Source organism: Dermacentor andersoni, chromosome 8, assembly GCF_023375885.2.
Source record: "Dermacentor andersoni chromosome 8, qqDerAnde1_hic_scaffold, whole genome shotgun sequence".
In the NCBI taxonomy this organism is placed as follows: Eukaryota; Metazoa; Arthropoda; class Arachnida; order Ixodida; family Ixodidae; genus Dermacentor; species Dermacentor andersoni.
This window is the reverse complement of record NC_092821.1, coordinates 41,379,686-41,405,838: the sequence shown is the minus strand read 5'-3', so window position 1 is coordinate 41,405,838 and position 26,153 is coordinate 41,379,686. Positions and strand designations below refer to the sequence as shown.

Here is a 26,153-nt window from a genome sequence, read left to right as displayed (position 1 = left end):
ATTGTTACCATTGTAGGAACTTTTGTGGCCCTTGATCAAAATATTGAAGGCGAAGCATTTCATTGGCGAATACTTGCCAGTTTGACAGTATCTGTCTAGCCGCCTGCGTCTTGGTGTTCCCAAGGTCGTTTTGTTCACTTGGTATGCACCAAAATTGGCATAGCATGACAAGACTTTATAATGAACACAAATGATCCGTCATGACATGAATAGCATGATATGTGTGTCATGTAGGTCATGAAACAACCACCTGCGTCTTGGTGCGCTCGGGGTCGTTTCGTTAACTTGGTATGTACCACAATTGGCATAGTACGACAAGAATGTATGATGAACATAAATGATAGGTCATGACAATAATGTCATGACATTTGTGCCATGTAGGTCGTAAAGGAACCGCTATGTCTTCGTGCTTTCATGGTCGTTTCGTTAACTTGGTAGACTCCCCGCACACAGCTTCGCATATCATCGATACCCACAGAGCGTGCAATCTGCCGGGTTGCTTTTTTTTTCCTCGTGACGTTTCACACATATGGCCAATAGTCTTATCAAAGCACCGTGACGTCATCGTGTCTCGTTTTTATGGCGTGGGTTTGACTGCGCCATAGCAAAGCTGTACCTACCTTTAGAGAGGCATTGTGCATCCTCGCTGCATGTTCTCCAGTAATATTTGGCTCACCTGTTCATGGAACCATTCTCTCACGTCCAGTAAGAGCTATTTAGTAAATGAATTCCGGGGTTTTACGGGCCAAAACCACGATTTGATTATGAGGCACGCCGTGGTAGGAGATTCCGGATTGATTTTGACCACTGTAAGGGTTGGAGGACGATGTCACCACTGGCATCCAGTTGTAGGAGTTGTAGGTCATAGGGAGGAACTTGGGAGGATTAGGCGTACAGGGTTTATTTACATAATTACATTAGAACAAGGGATACATTCGATCGTCTAGCGTGACTCCCAAATGGAGCCCGCAAGACGAAGCATAAAGCATACGAGCACGAAGCTCCAAACACACAGCTTGGCGAGCACGAGCACACAGCTCACGAGCACCCTCAGCAGCCGCACAACTGCTGCTTATAAACACTCTGCCCTCCCTAGATCCCTAGGTGAGGGAAAACGGCAGTTCACCGCCAATTCGTAGCGTCCAACGTCATCGTAGTCCACCCGCATTTTTGGAGAAGGATTACAAACACACATTCCGCGCAGCTTTCAGTTCTATGCCGAGGAGAGCGGGTTCTCGCTGACACGTGTCTTGACCCGAGCTGATGCCTCTTAATCCCCGAGCGGACCTCGCACAGTGGCCGCCGCCGCTGTCTATTGTCTGGCGTCTTCTTCAAAGGCCCGTGAGAAGGCACCGCAAGGCATCTCCTTCTAGGAAATCCCCCTGCTTCAGTCGAACCGTGAAGGCGTTGGCGATTTCACTAACAATAGTTGGTCCGCCGATCGCGTTTAGTCATAGCGGCGCCGACGGGGTGTTGACGCGGCACCTCGTGGTCCTTACGAAACGAGTCACCGCTACAGGTGATGCATGGTCTCTTCGGGGAAGGTCGCCACGATAGCCTCTGCAGCTGGCTGAGAAAACTTTACATGTCTGTGCCTCTGCAGGCCGTTGCTAACACCCCCAGGGGACCTTTAATCTTGCCCCAATGCGCGGGTCTTGGATGTTTTTGCGTTTCGCCCCCGTCGGAATGCGGCGGCCGCGGCGGGGATTTGATCCCGGAACCTCGCGCTTAGCAGCGCCACATCATAGCCGCTAAGCCACAGCGGAGGATGAAGAATTATTTGCGCTGCTCAAAGAGTGTTGCAGGGTTTCTTTAAATGACGGGCGCTTCTGTTCACCGATTTCAAATCCACCGATGTTCTTTTTTTTTTAAACTTCCTGGGTTAAAACCCGACGCTTATATTCGCAGACTACATACAGATGCTCAGCAAAAAAGAAAAAAAAAGAAAAAGAGAATGTGTGCTTCGACTTCGTAGCTTTGGCTGCGCTCTTGCAGAAAGTTGACGCCGGGTATAAATGACTATAGCTATTCAAGTACAGCATGCAATATAATTCAAATCAAATATTAGCAGAAACTGCAACATGCTTTTCTCAAATATTCCGTGCCAAATCGTAGAATAAGTCACGTCCTACTCGATAATTATGCTGAAAGCAGTAGAAGCATTCCAGCGCCTTATTTTGTGCTCTAACTTCGTTGTGAAACTGCAACTCTGTTTCATCATACCACCTAATCCTACGCAGGCTCGACATTTCGCTTCCGTCAACTGACACTCACTCTGGTGTGCTAATAGACCAACGGGGATCTACTCTACGCATTGACTGTCCTACATGAATCCCTATTCCACGAAGAAGTTCACCTTTTGTGTCCCTAAAGGCTAAGTGCAACAAAATGTGGCTAGGGTGAGATATGTTATAAATAAGTACTATATAAAACTGAAATAATGATGCCGAAGCTGCAACGTAGGTAATTGAAAAGCTCTCTTAATAACCACCCTTAAACGGCACCTAAGCAGACGACGCTTGAACCCGTCGGTTAGTGTATGTGACGTAAACCCGAACACGTCACATCCGAGATTTTTTTAGCACACAGTGAGCAGCCACGGGAGGCGCCTACTTTGAGAAGTCATGCCGAGAGCCCGCTCATTACGAGTCATGCGTCACTTCTGGCGAGTGTTAACGACGGAATTTTTTGCGGTATCGCAACCATACATTTATGTGAGCTAGGGTGGTGGCTTGGGCGACTTAGTGGTCCGTAATCTTCTACGTACAGCGCACACAAACGCCCGACACACAAAAAAAGCCTGACGCAGACTGACGAAAGCGAAGCGCAGCGTGCGTGTGGCATACTTCCGCCAGCCTTTGGTGACGCATCCAGTTGCACTTCTAACGTAAAACTAGAGTCATTTAAAGCTAACAACTTCGCACAAGGTCTGCTCTATGTTGTGAGGGTGCTCTTCCCACCACCGCTTTTTCTCCTCCATTCCATGTGAGCTGACAGGTTGACATGCCTGGGACGTGCGCCGAGCAAGCCTGCAAGCCCGAGCGCGAGAAGCGAGTCAACTCTTCTGCCGTTGTGGAAGCGGCGTATCTGTTAAGCCTGTTCTCGGCCCGAATCAATGCGTGTGTATATCAAACGCTTTTATAACTAATCTCAAGCCTCTCAGCCCTGCCTCAGGTTCGGCATGCCGAAACAACTAGACTATATCTGAAACGAGGCATCGTACGCGGGCCCTAATTTCGTTGCACTTGACCTTCAACGGGCGTGGGCGCCGACCTGTCCTTCGGGCTTACAATCGTCTTGCGAAAGCCTGTCACTCACTGTTGTACGGGGTGGCCGACAGCGGAACCTCGGGAATGCGCAGCAGGTCGGTATCGTCCCTCTCGTCGGGGAAGTACACGTTCCTACGCCCCGCCTTCTCCGAACTGGACCCCGCCGCCAGGGTCGTCGGGCTCGCACCCGCCCGTGCAGCTGCCGAGGCCTCCAGCTGCGGCTCGTCGTCGTCACACGCCCAGTGGATCTCGGACACGGTGCTCAGACGCTCGAGGCACTTGGGCGAGTGGGCGTCGCGACCGGCGGCCGACGACGAGGAGTCTCTGGAGACGCGCTTGAGCAGCGCCAACAGGGCGCCCGTGCGCGGCGTGGTGCGACCGCTCGAGAGGATCGAGGTCCACGAGTTTTTCGGAGAGCGCACGGGAGAGGACGCTGACGCCGGGGTTGGCGGAGGAGACGGCGTCGTCGCCCTATCCCTGCACGCTGCTTCGGAGACTGGAGGTCGTTGTGGAGACATCCTGCCCTTGGCCAAGTTGGCTTTCCCGTTGTCGCTAATGTCTACCACGGGTGTGAAGGCACTGGCAGGCCCCGGCTTGGATATGGCCTCTTCGAGGCGTTTCCCCGGATGTATAACGGGGCGTCTTGCCAGGGGGCCAGATTTCCGAGACTCGCGGCCGTCTGCATCGTTGCTCGATTCCTTCTTATCAATAGCTCTGTCGTGTACGGGAAGCGCAGATCCTGTTTGCATGGGAACCTCCGGTTTGCTTGGCCGCTGGTGGTATTTTTCTCTAATTCTGAAGAAGGGCACCCTAATCTTTTTCTTCGTCCTCAACGAGAAGTTGCGAAACGGGCTGGCCGAGTTCTCGGCCCCGCTGCTTGTCGAAGGGTCACCTGGTGTCATGGATATCGTCGTCGATAGCGCCGCTATATCCGAGTCGCTGAACGATTTGTGTAAGCCGGCGGACACGGGCGTGGCATTGACGGCTACTCGGTCTCGCGTGTCAGGGTGAACGCTGTGTCCACGACGGCGAGTCCAGGTGCCACCCGGTCGCTTGGTCGAAGTGTCTTCGGCTCCGTCTCTGGCTTCGCGCAGCTTGCCGTAAATGTTGGGCGTTGCCTGAACTGCGGACGCCGTCAGGCCCGTGGTGTCGCTGCTAAGTGCGGACGAGACGGTGTTTTGAGTCTTCCCTTCGTCGCAATGTTCTTCCTCGGCGGACGTACGGTTTTCAACTTGGAACGCACTTCCGTTGCTGGCGTTTGCGCGGGAAAGCTCGTCTTCTCCTTCGGTACGGTTTTCCAGGCTCGCCTGTGTCCACGCAGCCGACTCGGTCACCTCGGATGTCGAGGGAGCCACAGATACCCCAGGCGACGTCCTCTTCGGGCTAGCCTTACGCTTCTTGCTCTTCGACTTGGAGCGTCGTCGCGTCTTGTATGGCTTCATTGGGTCAGATATGACGTCTTAGGAGACGACCGAGCGTACGCTGATTCGGTTCCTTCTTCCTCACGAGCGGGCGCGAGACCGAGACAGGCCTGTTATATTGCTACTAGATATATGGCACATGCCCGCTACGGATGATTGGCCGAGGTGATGTAAGGGAGATTCTTGTATGCATAAAGATAGCGTAACATACTTTTAACAAATAAACAAACACAGTTGGAATTTTCACGCGAATCTCGCCGAAACAGATAGGAAGCTTTACAAGCCCACCGGAATCGGTTCACAATCCAAGTAGCGCCAGTGCATTTCACGGAATATGTGATGGCCGATGCAACAAATGATGTAACAGCATGTGCAGTAGTGGTTAGATTTTTTCATTGAAACGCAGCCTCCAATCTACAATCTGTGGCATCGCGATGAAGAAAGCAGTCCGCACTGCGTAAGAAGACAGAGATAGAAACGCTGTATTTTCTTTTCTGAAGCTAAAGACGCACCAAAGATGATAGGCGAGCGATTTTCTGCGGAGGTTAAAGTTCATCCTGAGAACAGTACACAAAAAGGATGCGCGAAGAATCTCCATTACGCAAACTGGTAGAAGTGTCGTTTGTCATTTGAAACATTAAAATCGAAATTTTGAAAAACCTTAGTTTTGAGGTTATTTAAACCTTGGTATATGCAATCGCTTGCATGAATTGCTTGGTTGGTTGTCGCTATGCCCTATGGGGAGCGTAACCCAATTTCACGCTCATCAAGGTATCGGAAGTTTGGAGGGTTCAAGAAAATAAAGAATTCTCTGAAAATACTTTAAAAATCTTACTGCAATTTTTTTTCTTCTGAGTCAGCCCATACACATATGAAGTGGACGAGAATTGAAACCGACGTACTCAATCCTTTTCTTTTTTAATCACAACCATATAAAGCCAAGTGACAATGAAGCCAGTAAAAGCATAGGAGCCATTTCCTGTGGCTGAGATTGAAAAGTAGAAAATAATGCGAAAGAAGGAAAATGATGGTTGACGAACATGCAACTTGCCGCCTGTGGTAGCCGAACCCACAACCTCCGCATTACGCCTGTGTTGCACTACCATTTCAGCTACGGCGATGGCTATCAAGCCGGCCACTATCTCGCTCAGGGCCATGGTGGGTGGCTGTGGAACATGCTATTTTTACCCGATGGTGTCATGTAGTACGTGAGGTTATGAGCAGAATATGAAGCGAATATTTCATTTATATTGCAGCGATGAATAGAACGAGAATACGACCCGTGCCATGAAAGTCGTCCTTTTCCTCCTCGGAAGCAGTATTCAGCAACGGTGGTTGAGTAAAAATTTAAAACTGAATAGAAAGCGGAGTTCTGTGAAGCTTTACTTCAGAAACAAGGGGGGGGGGGGATGTATTGTGTGGTGCTGGCAACATCCTACTGATCGTGGAAAGCTGGAACTGGATCGTGCCCTCGTGAGCACAATGGAATGTTAATACGCAAACAAGTCAATCTTAAGCCATTCAGGACCAGAGTAGTAGGCTGAATTTTCGTTAGCAAGATAATCAATACTGTGGTCCGAGTTAAACGGGACTGATTGAGCCTATGAGGGATTTTTCAGCTGCTGTAGAAAAAAAAAAGATTAAGTTGCCCCCATATTTCGAAGCACTGCGGCAGTTCCGGCCCCAGTGTTATGCACAGTACTAACTCTTTCACGTTTTCATCTGGTATAGGTTGCAATAAATATTTCGCACATGCGCACGAATCATGTTTGTTCGAGGAAGTTTACGAAATTTAACACTAAGTTCCACCTTTTCTAGCTCTTCATTGTTTCCTGCAATTCTTATCCGCGCGTACTTCAGCCCGATTGTTGGCCCATCCCATATCGTGGGTGCGTGCCATGTTTTGAAGGATCATTGTCATCATTATCATCATCATAGAGAACTCTGGTCAAAGAAGGTTACTTTATAATCTGCTTGCTCTAGTCCCAGTTGTGTTCTTTCTGAAAGTGGGCTCCGCTGGGGTGGTGGAATGTGGAGGGACGCCCTTTTTCGTTTCCCTCTTTCTTGTCGTGCCTTTCGCTTCTAACCGCTGCTTCGTTTAGGTCTCTTTCCTTGTTTCGTATCGGTGCTGGTGCATGTACAAGCTATAGAGTGTGTCGTCAGCTTATCATAGCGCTTCAACGTCAGAAGCTCGCGGCGTGAACGGGCTCTTCCGCGGCGGTATTCTCCTCTGTTGTAGCATCAGCGGAGGGGCTGGGAAGTGCAATCTTCGACAGGCAATGTGTCTACCCGGAGCTCGCACCCCCGTGGGCCTCATAATTTTTGTTTCTGCATAAACTTCTATCAAAGCACTTTATGATTCCTCCGACAGTAACTGGCCACACTCGCGGACATCAAATCTGACCAGAGGAGCGAGCCATAACAGCAGTGGCTGTAAACAGAAACAAGAAAGAAAAGTGAATATATATTGCGGGCATTTCCAACGGCCTGGCTGAGCGCCTTCTTCGCACGCTCTCCGACATGATCGCTATGTACCTTCAACCGGACCACTCAAACTTGGGCGCAATTTTGCCATTCGTGACTTTCGCGTATAATACTGCCGTACAACGCACAACTGGCTACTCGTCATTCTACCTTGTATATAGCCGTTCGCCCTCTTCTTTTCTTGACGTCTCCTTCTTCTCCGCCCCTGTCACTCCAGCTGCATCCTCTTGGGGACAATATATAACCCTCCTCCTCCATTGTCGCCAGCTCGCGTGCATCAACACTGGAGCTAGGCAACATGATCGCAAGAACCTCTATGACGCATCTCATCGCGTAGTGTTCTTCCGCCCTGGCGACGAAATGCCCCTCCGGACACCAGTTCGCACTATTGGCATGTGCGACAAGTTTCAGTTTCGGTTCATAGGCACATACACAGTTTTTGAGCAGACTTCTCCCGCTAATTATCGCGTTCGACCTGTTGTTGTCCCAACTGACCGCAGCTGTCGGGTTGCCGAGATTGTCCACGTCTTTCGTATGAAGACTTTCAGGAAGCGTTCGCCATCCCTTTATGTTGCGGCCAGGCTGGCCGCCCGCACGCGCGGGAAATTAGTGTGGGCATTTCTTACGCACTTCTTCATTGTCTGCACATGATTATAATCACATCGGGTTCTTTGTCTTCATCGCTTGTGGGCACTCATCCTGAGATTGATCGATGCCTGCAGTGTGATCGGTCTGCCACATCTTCAGGGCGTACTTTATTTATTTTATGTTATTTTGAAATACTCTCAATCCATCACAGGGATTATTACAGGGGTGGGAGTGGATAGATAAACAAAATGCATATCGACAAGTTTCCACAAGCAGGCAATGCAACAGACAGCCAGAGAAAAAGCCATTCAGCAACACGATAAGCACCTGTGACAAACGACGTCTTCCATGAATTCAAAAACAATTCTAGCGTCGGCTGATCAACAATTCATTCTTCCAGGGAGTTGCAGTCTCTAACGGCTCGCGGAAAAAAAGAGAAACGAAGCGGGTGATTAGTACAATTAAATTCATCTAGAGTAAATTTATATTTGTTGCGTGTTTGCCTGGAAGTGTTCTTTGCAATGAATAACTTGGGATTTAGCTCGAAACTGTGGTTTAGCAATAAATACAAGAATTTTAACCTCTGCACTTTGGCTCGGCTAGACAAAGTTTAGAGGCCAGCGAGTTGCAGCATTTCGTTTGGGGAATCCGGTCGCCTGTAACGACTCAAAATATATTCCACGGCTTTCCTTTGTACCCTTTCAAGTGTGAGAATGTTGTGCTTAGTGTACGGAAACCACGCAACGCTTGCCTATTCCAATATTAGTCGGATGAGACTAGTGTAAGCGAGAAGTCGTGTTTCATGTGTAGAACCCGTAAGCGAACGTTTAAGAAAGAGCAATTTATGTAATGCGTTTTTTGGATATTTGTTCAATATACGCTTTCCAGCTGAGGTCGCGGCTTATCAATACTCTCAGGTATTTATAGTTTGGGGCCATTAATAATGTAGGGATATAAGAGGGTTGATTTCTTGTTTGTTATGGTCATATAAACTGCTTTCTCCGTGTTTAATACCATTTGCCAATATGTACACCACTGGGCTACTAAGATCAGGGAATTTGTCAGATTTATTTCCTCATCGGGAGTTTTAATCGTGTGGTATAATACGCAGTCATCGGCAACCAGTCTAATATATACGTCAATGTGGTTAGTTATCTCATTTAGGTACAGCAAGAAGAGCAGCGGTGCCTGAACAGAAGCCTGCGGTACGCCAAATAGAACGGGAACAGTATTTCTTACATGGTCATTATACTGTACATACTGGTAAAGGTCCGAAAGATCATCTTCAATCCAACGCGTGAGAGGACCATATCCTACTAAGCTATTTAGTTTATAGATTAGTTTAAGGTGGAAAACGCGATCGGAAGCATTGGAAAAATTCATAAAGCTTGCATCAGTTTGTAGTTGGCTGTTAATATCTTTGGCGAAGTCATGTAGTGTCTCTACTAATTGAGTAACAGTGGACAGGCCACTACGAAAACAATGCTGATTAGGGTAAACTCTATTGTTAGATTCGACATATTCTGTTAGGTACTTTAGAATGATATGTTCAAGCATTCTACATGAGGTACATGTAAGTGACGTAGGTCCGTAGTTAGCAAGCGAAGAAGTATCGCTTTACTTGTGCACAGGGATGACTTTAGCGATTTTCCATTCAGCTGGAAGGCGACCTACGCGAAGCCATTTTAAATATATAAGCTGGAAGAAACTATACTAACAGGTTCAGCGTATCGTTTTAAAAACACATTTGGAATGTTATCTGGACCAGGGCTTTTGTTTTCATCAATGTTTAGTAAAAGTGAAAACACGCGCGTCTGCGGTAACAACAGGGTGTGCAAAGGCTTGCCTTCGCTATTTAATATACATGGGTAACTTTGTAAAAGCCAGTATCAGCAGTGAAAATGGACTGAAAGTTGGTGTTAAAAAGATTGGCTTTCTGGTTTCCGCCTGAGGTCGGCGCAGGTGCTTGGTCATTACGCTTTACAATTATGCATCGCCAGAACTTATGCGGAGCAATTTTCTTAAAGCTTGTGCAGAGAGTGGCTCAGAACGTTTCTTTTTTTTTTCGCCACGCTCCCTTTACTGTATAGAGTCCTTGACAGCACTGTGATCAGTGACCGAATATTACTGCACGAGCGAGCTTTCCTAGCCCTTCTAAGCCGGTTTATTTTGCGTTTGATGTGAATTATTCCACGCGCGACTAAAGGCCGTGTTAACTGCTACGTCGCAGTATCTATGTATATATATATATATATATATATTGGCACGCACTATATATATATATATATATATTGGCACGCACTTCTTCTTCCTAGTGGCACGCACTAGGAAGAAGAAGTGTGCGTGGTAGCTGCTGCAAACACGAACTGGAAACGGCTGTTCGCTTAGAACTGACTGACTGGTTTTTTCTCTCGTGACAAACTGGTGGAGGTGCTGAGTACGCATCCATCGTATGCCTACGGGTCCTGAACCAGAAGCTACCGACGCCAGTACCTCGGAGACGGCAGAAATATATCGAAGCAGCCGTCGCCTCCAAGGTCTTCCACCGCAATACAGTCCCCTGGCAAGCTCCGTGAGGAAGATGTCAACAACTACCGCAAGCCAAACCGAGGTGATCCCAAATGCTCCCGTACCATGCATTCTCAACGCGCCTCGCACGCCTAACCCGTTCCATGGCGACGCCTTTGAGGACGTTGAAGACTGGTTGGACCATTTCGACCGGGTCGCCGCCTTTAACGACTGGGACGATCGCCGTAAGTTGAAGAACGTCTACTTTTCCCTTTTAGACGCGGCGAGAGTATGGTACGAGAACCACGAAGCCTCATTTACCAGCTGGCAGGAGTTTTACCGACTGCTATGCGAAGCCTTCTGCACACCCGAAAGGAAAGAAAGAGCCGAACAGGCACTGTCTTCGAGGTTCCAAATGCCAAACGAAACCGTCGCCATGTTCGTCGAAGACATGACGCGATTGTTCCGTCGGGCCGACCCACTAATGCCAGAAGACAAGACAAGTCTGTTAATGCGAGGCGTAAATGAACAGCTTTTCGCGGGCCTCGTGCGTAATCCTCCTACAACAGTCTCTCAGTTCGTTCGTGAGGCAACAGTCATGGAACGTATGCTTCGGCAGCGGCTCTCGCAGTATGAACGCCAGACCACCATGACTGCTGCATGCTCTCTCGTACCTGCAAATGATGACAGGGAGTCACTTACCGAGCTAATACGACAAATTGTTCGAGAAGAACTGCAGAAGTCCTATGCATCGGCTCCGACACCTCCCAGTGCCGCGGTTCTTACAGATGTCATTCGAGAAGAAATCGGCAAAGTGGTTCATCCCTCGCCACCAACACGACCCGAACCTCCCACGTTCTCGTACGCGGATGCTCTTCGGGCTTGCGCGCCGTCGACGGGCCGTTTTTCGCAGCCGCCTGCTGGGATTTCTCGACGCTCCCCAAGTCCGATCCACCGCACGAATCCGCAAGCACCCTATCATCCTGGTCCGCGCAAATCTACAGTATGGCGCGCCCCCGACAACAGTCCGTTGTGCTATCACTGCGGGGAGGCTGGTCACATGTATCGCGATTGCCAGTACCGACGGATTGGTCTGCGGGGATACCATCCGGACGCCCGTTGCCCGCGCTATGGCGAACGCCCGCACGAAATCGAGAAATACTTAGAAAGTAACCGGCTTCCTCCTGCCCAACAGCGAAGACAGTCACGGTCGCCTTCACCTCGTCGGTACGCGTCACCGAACCGTGCTCGACCCGCCTGTGATTCCGCTGGAGTCAACGGTGGAAGCCCGCGCCGGGGAAACTGAAAACGGCGACCTCCGGGGGTGAGGCCGCTGTCATGCGAACCGTCAAATATCCTCCGCCGACGCCATCCCCTCGCGACGTACCACTGACGCCTTCATTCGCAACTGCAAAAAAAAAAACTTCTGCTGCTATTACTGCTTCAATCGACGGTTATCCAGTAACTGCACTTGTAGATACGGGAGCTGACTACTAGGTTATGAGTGCCTCACTGGCGACTCGGCTACGCAAGGTGCTGACAGCGTGGGACGGCCCACATCTGATTACGGCCGGAGGACACCTCGTGTCACCCATTGGACGATGCACCGCCAGACTTGCAATTTCTACTTCGACTTTCGTAGCGTCTTTCCTTGTGCTGCCCAAGTGTTCTCGGCTAGTTATACTAGGCATGGATTTTCTCCAGGAATATGGGGCGATCATTAACCTTCGTGACTTGTTCGTGACTTTTTCTAACTATGTTTCTTCGGATTCGAATGTGGCGGATGAACATCACCGCGCGGCTTTACGCGTGGTCGATGACTGCGTGACGTTACCGCCTCGAAGTAGCATCTTCGTCCTTCGTCATCTTCGTCCTCGTATATATATATATATATATATATATATATATATATATATATATAGGAATTGCAGGAAAGAGCGACGAAATGGAAAAATGGGTAGCACTTGGCGAACAAAAGCACCCGCTCTTTTTCAAGACGATACACTGAATGGGCTCACGACAACGCGGTGCCGGATATATACCCATTTTTCCATTTCGTCGCTCTTTCCTGCAATTCCTCTCTGTGCGGGCGACGAAAGGACCCTTAGAGATGGCCAGTACGTCAAAGGGCCGTGCAGCGCAAGGGCGGATTGGAAGGGGTGCGTGGGGGCATTTATTGGATCGCCATTGTTTCCATACGCACGTTGAACTCATGACATTGGTACTGACTGTGATAGCTTCCACGACTATTTCTCTCGACACGGCAAACGTCCGAAGATGCTAAGTCATTCACAGCCACTCCAAGAGATAAAACGAATGGTTGAGCGGGTTGATGATCCATCGTAACAAGCTACTATATAAACGCACACAAGGGCAATAAGACATACTTACTCCCGAGAGCAGTTATGAGCTCCTTGAGGGAGCTCGTAACTGGCACCTGGGTACATTAAAAAAAATTCTGCGTCGTATTCAGGACAAGAACGCTGTTAGAGTTACTTAAGTCCGTATACTCCTGCAAAAAAAGCTATATGTTCTCTCTCTCTCTCTCTCTCTCTATATATATATATATATATATATATATATATATATATATATATTCTTCCTTCTCGATGCGTTACTACCATTAGTGCTTCTGGAAACTGCTAGACAATGAATATAGAAGCTGTCGCCTAATCCGATGAAAGCAGGCATCTTCCGGGTCTTCAGTGGAGCAGCCGCCGAGTTGCGCTCTGCGCAGCGCCATCTATTAGAAAGCACGACATACTACACGCGCCCGGTTCGCGAGCGCTCCGCAAGGTGTCCTCTACGGAGTTCACATCTGCTATACCGCAGCTTTTCTCTTACCATTCCTTATCACATTTCTTTTTGCGGATTTTTCTTACCTATAGTTTTGCTGAAGGCAGGCGCGGTGCACCTCCACCAGCGTTTTAAGCGCGGAGTATCCTACGGGAATTACCAGAATTCAAGGTGTCGCTAGTAGTATACGGGCCCATTCACACTTGCGAGTCGCAGAGGTCGTGCCACCGTTCTGGTCGCAAAACGACAATCGCAAATGGTCGCAATGGTCGAAAAGCAACGGTCGCAGGCCAGTCGCACGCTGCTCGATTTTCCAGCCTTGCGAGTACGAGTCGCAAACCGCTAAACAAATCAGCGATGCCCAAGAAGTAGTCCGCGAGACGCCCGGCCACTTTCCGCGAAGAGAGACACTGCCGCCGCCCCCTCTTCTCGGCATACGTGCTTGAAGTGCCTGTACGGCTACGGTGCACATCAAAACGGCCACGACATCCTCCTCTTCACTCAGGTCGTCGTGGTGCATCGCGAACAGTGAGGAACTGGAGTACAGTGAGCTCGAATGCAGGAGGTGCGGTCAGAGCAGACGAAACGCCTGAAAGCGCGCGAACGACGTCCTTCCCGAGAGTTCTCGTTTCGAACGAGAAGGCGACCCGCAGGCCGCTGAGGTGGCCCTTGCAAGTGTGAACGTCGGTGTTGTCGAGCCGCTGCCTGGTCACACGACCTCTGCGATTAGCAAATGTGAATGCGTCCTACAGCAGCTGGAAATATCTCAGCTCGGCTAGCGTGGAAATGCTCGCTTTAATTGATTGATCCTTATGGCATGGCGCTGAACTACCTTGCTGGTTCGGCAGGGAATCCAGTGGTTCGGGAGGTGGGGTAAAGAAATTTCAAAAGAGACACTAAGGCACCGTAAAGCAGATTTCTTTTATATATGTAATTGGCAAATGCACTAAATATAGCGAGACTGAAATAAACAAATAATGTAATAATTTATACAAACCGCAAGTTTGACTGAAGTGATCCGCTATACAACAATATCCTTAAACTCCGTACTTCTAGCTTCAAATGGCATTACGACGTTGCGCACTTATAATCTTGAACAAAGCGCCGCGTTATAAGCGCAGTATTTCCCAGTGATTATGCATATGCGCGGAGACTGTCGCCTTGCGAATGCTTAGTTTAGGAAACTATGACCCGGTTCGGAAATAGAAATTATGGAGTGCAAATACGTAAGTGCGTCTGAACCTACAAGCGCGACAATTAGTCAAATCCGTGTACTACGCATAATTCCCACGGTATCCGAGCAATCGCTGCGCCAGAGCAGCGATTCGTTCTTGTACGAAACTAGATGGTCGGAGCCACCGCGTCCTCATTAAAGCTGTATACGGTGTGGCAGTGAGCTCGACGTTAGACCGTCGTCTTATAGTGGCGCTGCAAGCAAACATTATCGACCACCTAGCGCAAAAGTAGCATGGCATAGTGGTTAGAGCTGTCGACCGACACTGGAGCAATCTTTTGTTCGTTCCCGCTGAATATGTTTGCGGCTCATCGTGCTGTGGCTCAGATTAACTGTGAAACTTAGCGTGGGAAAACTTCAATGTGGATTATGAGGGACGCCGTGTAACGGAGAGCTCTGAAATAACTTTGCCCGCCTGGTGTTCTTTAAAGGGACACTGAATCAGCTTACGCTTATAAACTACTCTCGCGAGGCTATATTTTATTTTAAACTCCCTTAAGTGTTTAAATAGTACGCAATAATACGAAGGCTGAACTTACAGTTATCGAATTTTGCTCCAGAACACCAGCGCCGGTGTCCTAGTGTGACGTCACATATTTCAAAGTATTTTCTCGTATTTGTGCCGGTATTCCGCAGTAATTGTTCTTGAAACTTGTTAGGTTCGGTCGTTGGCTCGTTTAGAATATTGTGTAACCCCCCTTTACCGATACAAGTTAATTGTATGCCCCAGAATCTCCGTTAAACTTCGTGACGTCACGACGACGGTGCAGGAACTTCAAGGCAGCGTCGCCACGTGTCATTCGTTCGTTTGCGTCCTTTCTGGCGTATGACACTTTGTTTCAGGGCAAGACTGGCTTTCTCGCTATATATATATATATATATATATATATATATATATATATACCGGAGCTCGTAATCACAATCGAACTGCACTGTGCCAAGTTGTTAACAGAGCTAATATAAGAAAACACAGAAAAAGTGAAAGCAACCATCGAATGCGCTACCAGTGTTCGTTTGTTCTTACCGCCCTCCATCCGCTGTTGCGCTCTTTCTATAACAGATTACGATCTAGCCTGGTCACACACACCGTAACATTTAGACACAGGAAGACAGCAGTGTAGATTAGAGAGCAAACGGGTGTAGCCGGCATTCTAGTTGGCATCAAAAAGAAGAAATTGAGTTTGGCGGGACATGTGAGACGTACGGCAGATAATCGGTGTTCCATTCGAGTTAAAGAATGCCTGCCAAGAGAAGGGAACTGCAGTTATTGGGGACGACAAAGTGCTAGCTGCTGGGATGAAATTGGCAAACGTTTGCAGGCATGAGGCGTCATAAGCTTGCACAAGACAACGGTAATGGGAGCTTGCCTGAAGAGGCCCTCTCTGTTGCAGCGGACGTAAATAGGCTGATGATGATGACGAATTTACTAATACAGCACAATGCTTTTTTTTTTTTGTCCAGTGTTCCTTTAACAAGTGCCCAAATCTAAGTGCATAACCTCTTTCGCAATTCGCCCCATCGAATTGCGGCAGCCAGGGTGGCAGTCGAACCTGGGTGCTGTGGTTGCAAATGCTTGAAGTAATGCGCCACGAACGAAGCAACGGCATGAACGACACCTGATCGGCCTATTTGCTAGGCAGTAACTGCTGACCGCAATGAAGAGGGATAGGCTGCAAAGATAACGCCACTCGTCAAAGGATCGGGCACTCGTGGCTCTGAATGTGGACCATCAATACTGTCAGCCAATGCAGCCGCACGCATGAGTGCAACCCTATGTTCGCAAGGAAAGCAGACGAGCAAGAGCTAATAATCGAGCCGATTTCTGGGGAGGGGGGCAGATTGAGAAAGAATCCGGCGAAAGAGAAAGCCTTAGCTCGTGGCTAATACTGACTTCCCTATTCAAATACGCGGTAAACGGAGAAATGTTTCTATCGGAAAACCGATCGACCACCTTCAACGAGGTCTGCAACTTTTCAAAGACAAAGTTCAATTCTAGCAACTCGAGCATGCAGAATTTTGATTTATGGCCTCAGATATTTATAGCAAATTATTCAAATTTGTTGAGCATAAAGCTGAAGGACAAAGTTTATGAATCCGCAACTCTTCAGATTGGCGCAAGCTGTTTTCACCCGGCCCGCAATCTTCTTCTCTCTCTTGGCCTCTGGCGCTCCCCCTTGCGTGGCCCAATGACGCCACTCACCTCTTTTGGCTTGCGCCAACTCCCTCTGCCACTTAGAATTTCACGTTCAGTGCGGCCACGGAGGCTATCGACGCCGCTGTGCATGCGGATGCATTAAAATTCGTGGTCATTGCCCCCACAATACCGATGGAAACCGATTCGAGTTGGTTTGGTTCTTTCACGAAGAAACTCGCTCAAAGCGACCGAAGGTATAGAGACGCTACCTTAACCCTATGACGCGCAGTGCCTGAATAGCGCAGCATTGTTGGAGCCTGGTTAACTAGGCCTTCAGAATCAAGGCCGCTGCTCTATATGACCGTGTGAGACCGCCTTGTAACTGTAGTGGGCTCTCTTGTTGCTACTACGGGACTCGGCGGCAGCACAACGGTGGGACAGCGACTGAATAGTGGGTCAAAGCAAGCGCGATTGGATCGACGCAACACTTGCTGCTTCCCATCCCACTCAAGAATGACGAGCGAGCTACTTCTGCCTCCCTTAAGCCGCATCACATCCCAACCGCCGCGCATATGAGCGTAAATAATTGGGAAAAAAAATCAGTTTCTAAAGCACCGGTTACAAGCATTCGATATTGTCCACACGGCGCTGCGGTTTTTCAGCTTCATACAGGATCTCCCGACGCTGATAGTTTAGTCTACGATGGAAATGTGATGGTGTTTAGAACATTATTTAGCGAGCGATGGACACGTCTTACTTCATAGATGTATACATACAGGGTGTTCTTTTTTTTGCATCAACTGCTTATACATTGCCTGTGGCAGACAGTACAATTCCAGCCCTTGATGAAAATTACTCGATGAGGCGTCCGTTACTTTTAGGAGAAATCAGAATGCTTAGTTGAATAATTACCGTAATTACGCTAACTAAATTTTGATTTCATTACTTTACGGCACATATATTTCAGTTTACGAGTTATAGCTTGTGAGTATGCATGGCGCATCTACTTAGAACGAATTCTGAGAATACCACCATAGACAGCCTTGCTGTCTATGGCTAGGATCTGGCGGATTGCGTCCGCGCATAGACCAACAATTTTTCATACGTGGACTGATGCCTAACATAATGAAATACCGGGCCGACCCGCGACGGAGGTGCATATCGCCATTAAGGGGTCCACATACACAGCTTCGCTCGTCATCATTCTTCATACAGCGAAAGAGCATTGAGTTCTTTATTTTATTTGTTTTATTTTTTGAAGAAAACAATTCAACAGCTTCTTCAAAAGATCAAACAGGCAAGAGAGGACACTGACACAAAAAAGTCATTTGATAGGAAGAGAGTACATGTGATTCCTTATTGGCACAGGGTGTCCCACAACCTCAAGAAGGTGGCGCAAAGGCACAGTGCTAATCTTCTCTTCAGTGCACCGTGTAAGTTGGCCAAGATATGCCCTATGCTGACAAAGGCAAAACCCGAACCATGCGTTAAGAAACATGTAGCGCAGTACACGGCTTGCAAAAGTAATGTCGTATATGAGATACCCCTAAGTTGCCAACAGGTTTATATTGGTCAAACCGGACGCTGTTTTAATGAAAGGGCGCGTGAGCACAATTGGGCCGTAAATAACAATGCGGGGGGCCATCTGGCAGAACAACACTGTAAACGTCACAATTGCCGCCCGTATCTTCGTGACACCAGATTTCTAGCACAGTCTAGAGATAGACTAGAACGGGAGATATTAGAAGCTTTCTTCATTGTAAAGGCCGAGGGCACGTGCATTAGCTGCCCTTCAGTGTCGCTTATCGAAAAAGAGATAGCATTTCTAATGAGATAGGGAGATCGGGATGTCACGATGGGCCATTCTAGGTTGTATCTATTTAAAAGCCTGTTTCTTCAAAAAAACATTTAGTTGGAAGTAGCGCCTTGTCCGTCGTACATGTTCCTCTTTTAGTTCGTGTCTTCGTAGCGCTCTTTTCTTCAAGTATGCAAAACCAATTCGCCCACATCAAGCTTCTGCTGCTCAAGTGCATATCGTCTCGTATACTCAGTAGCTACATTTCGTAGGTTTAAATGTGTGCCGTAAAGTAAATAATTTATAATGTTAATGAGTGTAATTATGTTAGTTCTTCATTTCTCGTAGAAGTAATTGTCGCCTGATCACGTAATTTGGATCAAGAGTTAAAGTTGTGCTGTTTGCCACAGCCAACTTTTTTTAAAATTTCGTGCAGCCAAAAATACACCCCATATAGCGAAGTAAATGCTTACGAGCACAAGTGACGTTTTCACGCGACAGCGTCAAGGGTCTGCGTTTCGCAGAAAATCAGGTGTCGGCGCCGGCGTCATCGGAAGTTGTCCGTGAGCGGGAATTGCCGTATATATAAAGTGGATGAAACACTCGACTTCTCAGCGTGGAGCAGTAGGTTAGAAACTTACTTTCACCAACGTTTTTCCTTTTGAATTTATTTCGTTTTTTTTATATGGTATTTTCTTTATAGTGACTACTGAGGCGAAGTTATAACGCAGGCCTGCTTGCGAAGACAAGGAACGCGCGGCTGACACAGTTTTGCGAGAGCGAAGGTGGGGTGGTGTCACGGCGATGCCCTCTCCCCTCACGCAACACCTAGCGCGATAGCACTTGTTCCCTTTCGCCCACTCTGCTCCGTCGAGGCGCGTGCGTGACGTAGCGTCGCAACCAATGGGAATTTAGGGGCCGTTTCGCTGCTACAGACATCTTTTTTGCTCAATGGGACATTTGATGCTTCCGCATCAATAAAGTACCAAAGTTCGTTAGCATGCGTAGAATGGGATAAACCGCACTACGTGGACGACTTCAGATCGTCCACGTAGTGATTTCGTAATGCCATCTGGCACGACCTCATAGTCCATTTGAATTTCCTCTTCTAATAAAGAAAACACTTACTGCTAAAACAAAAAAATATATATATGGGAATGAAGGAATACCTTGTCACTCTAAGGTATTTAGGTTTTTTCTTTCGTGTCCCTTTAAGTGAGAAGTATAGAAAAATACCTGGAACGTGTTTGGGGCGTGGCTCCATGTGACATTTAATCGGGATCGGATCTGCATGTCTTTATTACAGGTTATAAGCGTTTTTAATTGCCTTCTTATTTTTGTAACTCCTCCTTCCCCGTCCTCCATTGCGGGGTAGCAAACCGGCTCTTTCGTTCTAATTTGCCTTCCCGGCTTTCTCTTCGTAATATATATATATATATATATATATATATATATATATATATATATATATATATATATATATATATATATATATATGCATTCGTAACATAACGTCAGTTTAACTTGGTACTAAGCAGATACACAATCGCAACGGCGAAATAAGGAAACTTGCTAGTTATGAAGGGCAATTGTGTCGTGTTGAAGTTATAAAGTTCGTAGGCGCTGACTTTCGTGAATATTTGGGACTATACACTGCGCGATCTGAATAAACTACTTTGAGACCACGCTATCGTCTGCAATGTCGATGAGTACGCCTTATCACGATTACTTCTCCTTAATGAGCTAGTTCACCGAGTGATGGGATGTGACGAACGCACGTTTATATGGTATAAATTTCCCGTTGCAGGTGAACAACATCAGCGCTTGCCTCACGCACCTGAGGTCCATCGGTGTCACATTCGACGGCGTCACTTCCAAAGGTCAGTGACTGCTTCACATTAGGATAACCATGCCGAAGGATGCGATTGTGTTTAGGTGAAATGATCACAAGTGTGTTAATGGCGCGCGATTCCTTTCAGGGAAACTGGAGAGCTGTTACCTTAATTAGCAGGTTACGTGCCGGCGTACTTTCTGCAGCAAACGGTATTGGCATACCACGCCTTTCGAGTGCATATCAGTATATAATAATATTTTTACGCTCTTCTTGCGTGCGGCACTCGTGTGTGCGATTGGAACACAAGAGCACATAATCGAGTGCTGTCAGCGACCGTATAGTTAGGGAAGCCGGACGTTGAGCGGAGCACTGTAATAACCATCATAGCGGCACGTATAGAGTAGATGCCTGAGTTTCTCAGCATTAAATGTATCAGTATATGTACTAAGATTGAGTAGAAAATTATGAAAGCTGTTCAGCACGCATGCCAGAATAATGAAAAAAAATTAAAATAGGGTACCAAAATCCCTTGCTCATTATGGGCACGCCGTAGTGGAGGATTCAGAAAATTGGGCCACCTGGGGTCCTTTAATGTGCACCTAAATCTAAGTACACAGGTGTTTGGAATTTCGCCCCCATCGAAATGCGGCCGCCATGGCCGGGATTCGATCTCGCGACCCTGTGCTTAGCAGTCCAAAACTATAGCCACTAAGCAACCACGGCGGGTGCCAGAATAATGCCGTCAGCACTACAATGCAAATAAAGTAATACATGTACGCAAGCAGCATGCCTTAACAGCATACACTCGTGAGGAAAAGTTTGCAGACAACATGTGCCGCTTTTATTTTTTATTTTTTTGCAGCCTACAGGCACGCTGGCTAAAGACAAGTGCTACAACCGACATGCGCCTGTCCTTTCAATGCAATGCATTGGTACATTTCCACGTTGCACGGCTGTGCTGGAAGAAATTTTAATCTTGCTGATGCCGTGTTCTCTGAAGTTTTGCTTATGAATGTACTAGTAATACAGTTCTCCGAACCTTTGCCTATGAATGTACTAGTAATAGAGTTACATTATTCATAAAAAGAACACTGACACTGATCTTGTGCGTCACAGGGCTGTATTATCGTACGCATCCCTGTTTTATTGCAGCGTTTACTTTGTAAAAGCAGCTAGGACCAAAAAAAATTCCGTTTATACGATATTGACGCAAACAATAACCTTTTATACAAAGTAGTCTGTATATACATTCACTGAATTTATTCTCTTCCGGACGGGCGGGCAGTCACAGCGCAGTTTCCAGCAGTTAACTGCTCCCGGAGAGTTCTAGCCGTCACTGTCACTGTCGCCATCTTGTCCGAGTACTATAAGATAGCGTGTATGCTGCAGATGCGAGAGAAAGCATGAGAGGGCGAGACTAGAAGGACATTTGCTTGATGTACTGTACGCTGTTTGCTCTTTGTGGAAGCTCACGTGATAAAGCAGGCGCTAAGGGGGTAGAGCGTGCGCCTCTCCCCTTAGCCCTAGAATTCCTCGATACCAAGCCCAGCTTTAAGGATGGGGACACGTCTCCCGTGGCGCCATATTTGTTCTCACCTCCACCTTAGAGCGTGCACGAAAGCCGCGGTGATATTGCCGAAATCACCCATATTTGTCCTAGGAAAGTGAGTCGGAATGTTGTAAAAGAAATTGTTCCGTTTAGTAATATATTCACCTGATTACGTTAAACAATTAAGCAGTTAATTGGAAACATTATTGCGAACATTCTATCTAAATAGAAGCGAACAGAGAAACTGTTTCTCTCAACTAGCACTGACCTATTATGAAGTGGTCTGTTGCAGGCAAAAAGCAAAAGTTAAGCTCTGCCGCCCATATCACAGGCAACACACGCGGACGGAAAGCTGGCCGAAAGCACGGTTGAAGAAATGCTTCCGGCAACGGCAAGCGGCAACAGCCGCACACGGTCGCGCCAGAAAGAACCGATACCGATGGCTCCTACGATTCGAAAAGGCAGCAAGCACGTGGTCAAAGGGTGACTCCGTGCTTAGCGGTGGCGATGTTATCGAGTCAGCCGATTTAGCACCGCTGTGGCGGCCCATGGCTGTCCGTGCGTCAGTGCGCATAGGTGGCCCGCGCGCCGTATCTCGGAGGCAATCTGCGGCCGGTGCCAATGTAGGAGCCTAGACGGCTGGTGGCTTCATGCGCACTGTCTTACCCCGCGCCTAGTGTTGAGGGTCGCGTGACGTGAAGTTTTGGAGACGCGGTGAAGCAAGAGGAAGCCCGGAGCGATCGCCATCGGAGGACGGATCTCTTCATCCCGGTAGCGTAGTGACAGAGAGTGCTCGCAATCATCGAGTGAGATGTGTTCATGTTTGCCTGTCTGCACGTAGCACAATTCTTTGATAATTAATTTAAGAAGCGATTGCTTGCTGCAATCTATATCGCCTGTGAAATTACGGACACTGCTTCGTGTAGTCATATAATACTTTTCTGTCGCTATCTATGCTTCACCTTTCCCGCAGAGCTGCGGCATCTTTTCTGTCGTGTTGTTGCCGCCCATCTGTTCCTTTACGTCGCATTGTTGAGTAGGCATTACCAGGCTAACCCTTGTGTTTGTCTTGCCTGCTTTCTCCCTGAACAGAGATCCGCGAAGGCAACCTGAAGGCTATCCTGGGCCTCTTCTTCAGCTTGTCCCGCTACAAGCAGGCACAGAAGGCGGCCGCCGCAGCTGCGTCCTCGGGGGGCGCGACCAAAGGCGCTTCGCGTCAGCACCTGCAGAGTTCTCATGGCAGTCTCGCCTCGCCCACTGCACCCAGCACAAAGTCACCGCCAGACCTGATGGCAGCCTCCATGCACGCCCCAAACAACTGCTCGAGGTACGCGGCCTGGAATAGTTAGTTTTTTTTTTTCCTCTGGGGACGGTTGAAATCAAATGAAATCATTGTATTTGCCACCTTATAAGCACGATAAAGACACGATTACTTGTTCTACTAGGTGCGCGGCGGATAAAAAAAAGAAAAGCTGCCTCGCGGAGCTTGACAAGGCCCACAGCCCATGCCGTCATGTCTTGGCAACGAAGCAGCAATAACGTTATACGAAAAAAAGACGTGTGAAACGAAACTATGTGAATAACAATCAAACTGAAAAGTCAACAGTGCAAACTAGAAGTAACGGGGGAAGAACAAGTGGTGGCTCGCAGATTTACTGTTGACAGTCTTTCGCAAACATTAAATGGTAAAAATTTGTTGCGAGCAAGCTCTGACGTGGTTTTTCACGGCCACTTATCGTTTGTGCTGCTCACTTTTCTGTAAAGATATACCAACTTGCCCAACTGGATATTCTACAGCAGCCGTCGAACTGAGTGCCTAATTAAGACCAAAAAGGAAAAAGAAAAGAAGAGCGCGACAAGGAAGGTAGCCTCATCTAGGGCCACGTAGGCAAATTAGTATGTCTTTATGTCAGTGTGTTCAATATGAAAGGCAAAACTTCATCTATGTTGTAACAGTGATTCCTCCAAAAGGGTCGCTTGGAACCTAACCCATTGATCAATTTTCATGGTGAAGAATTCTCGTCATGGAACTTTATTAATGCCAAAGCATTATGTACACCATTACGCGAATATTCGGTGGCGGCGGCGGCAGCAGCGGCGGCGTGACCGAGCAATAGTACCAAAAATGGCCAATGGCGCAAAGGTTGAAAACACGTCAAACTGCTCGGATTGCCGTCAAATTTCTCAGGGTGGTTCCTGTAAACAGGTACGTCAAAGGTGCGAGACCAGCCCGCTTCCCCGATGGCACGTCGGCTACATGGTTCTGACTGACTAAATATGTGGCCTAGTGGGTCATTGCAAATTTCTCTGCGACCAAAGGGTACGTGCACCCACCGAAACCACCGCATCCGACTCCGCTTAACTTGGTGAGCGAGAGACCGTTTTCTCCGCGTGTGCCATTTATTCAGATTGATCAACTTCTGCACCGTACATCTGGACAACTTTAATGCATGTCGAAAACGCCAATCGGAAACATTTCACCAGAAGAACTATAATGCTTTCGCATTCCCGTACGCAAGCACTCTTAAGGGTCTCTGCCGAATTCTTCAGCGCAGTCACAAAGAAAATTCCCGCCTTTTATTGTAAATCGGGTGGTCCCTTTCGTATTGATGTACAGGGAACACAAGTTGAAGCTCACGACATATACAGTCACAATCAGAAGTCTGGACACCACAGGTGCCGCGAAGAAAAGGTTTCTTTTCCCTCGCGTTCCACGCACGCAGACTGGATACAGGTGGCGAAACCCCGTGTGCCTGTTCGACCAGAACAAGGCACCGACGCAGTGACGCGCTGCGCATCTGTGCTACAAGAAATTCTTCTTTGGCATTGCAATGGACATTTTCTTTAGCCAATATTCCCAAGTTAGTTATATATTGTCATATTTCGAGTTTCAACTTTAAACTCATGCGTACCAGCTTGCATAGTTTTTTTAACGCTTATTCCAAGCGGTCTGCAGGCGAGATCTGCGCTTGGTGAGCCATACGATGCGATGTAGCTGCGTGGGGATTTGTCGGAATGTTAGCTAGTTGCCACATTCGAGTTGCTAAGGATTCAGGTAGCAACGAGAAAATGTTTCACAGAGGAGCAACCTTATTTCCATACTATACATCGATATACCTATCACGCCCGTGGTTAAGGCTACCTTCGCTTCCAGGTAGGCTACGTTATCTTCCTGTCACATATATAAAGCGAATAACGGTTTGGCGATGCCATGGCACTTAGCCCTAGTTTTCAAACGTAATTGTCCTGGGCGCCTCAGGCACTCCACTGTCGAACGGTAGCCATGGGCACGCAACGACCACGTGTTGGCCTCCCTGCTTGCCATGTACTGACAAAAGCAAGTGTCAGTTGCTTAGCATCTATCAAGGGACAACAACTCCAAACAACGGGCCACACAGAGGTAACTCAACAGTCACTGCCGCCGGTCCCTGCGAGTGCGCGACCGAGGCTGTGACAGCGAAAAGGTGAGCGTGCTTTAGCGCACCGTGTGTACTCAGGGGGTCTGCATGCTCTTCCTCTCCCCTGCACAGAGCGGGGGCAAGGAAAAGGAGCATTCAGGCACCCTAGTGTACTTATGTTGCATTTGGGATGCATGCGCCATCTATTCGTCGCGAGCCTCACCAGTTCCTTAGGCCTCCGAGAAGCGCAACGCACTGGGCGCGTCGTATGCTCCTTGCCTGCTCCCTGGTCGTATGAAAGACGCTGGTTATCTCTGAGGCTTGTATAGGTGATCGTCTAGTTGGGCTTCACAAGTAGAGAGGGCACCACCAAAAATGAAACCGGTGGTCGATTTTTTGTTTGCGAAGGTTCACAGGGAAGCAATTTCCGTAGCCTCGCCTTTTGTTTCTTTTCGTTCATGTTATCGTTCTGGCTTGCGTTTAGGTGTTTGTCATTCCTGTTTTTACTGTTTGTTTGTTGTTCTTTTATTTCCTTTTGCCGTTTTCCTTGAGATTGCTAAAGTTCACACGCCATGTCTTTTCTCGGCAGCGTTGTTTCGCCTCCGGCAGCGCTCTTCCCTCCGTTGCCGACGGACGGCGTTGTTTACGGCGCAATATTGCCACTTCGTCCCGGGCACGCGCGTTCTCTCGCCGCAATTTACGAGCGTGTAAATGCATGGCTCGCCACATTTGCGTGCAGCATGCGAGAGGCGCAGTTTCTTCAAGGAACTATTGTTCCCGAAAGACAGTACTGCATTGCAATATACAAAAGCAGAATGCTTTGTATACGCAATGTAGCTTCGTCGGTATGTGTTTGAGTTCCGTAGTCGTAAATAGACAGACAACAATTGCTGCTGGCGAAATAAAATGACCGAGAAATTGCAGTGAAATACCGCCTGGCCCCACCTTACGAAGCTGTCGTCGGCTGTGCCACCTCGTTACTAAATGAGTGCTTCATCAGGTTGCAGATCGCTGCATAGATATGCTGAATCTCCCTCGAACTGATAACGCCATAAAGTACGCTCAAATACTAGGCGCAGCCAAGATTCAGACGTATCGCGGCACAAATTAGTGTTCTTGCGTAGCTCTGTCTCCTACGTTGCC

The 26,153-nt window shown here is 48.0% G+C and overlaps 1 protein-coding gene across 1 annotated transcript in view; it reads left to right on the top strand.

Moving 5' to 3' along the window:
* The window catches only part of LOC129383519 (uncharacterized), a 139,930-nt gene that overhangs the window by 96,495 nt on the left and 17,282 nt on the right, over positions 1-26,153 (top strand). Inside the window, exons 4-5 of the mRNA XM_072284058.1 lie at positions 20,037-20,109; positions 22,705-22,939. Coding sequence (XP_072140159.1) covers positions 20,037-20,109; positions 22,705-22,939 — 308 coding nt within the window. The remainder of the gene's footprint in view (positions 1-20,036; positions 20,110-22,704; positions 22,940-26,153) is intronic.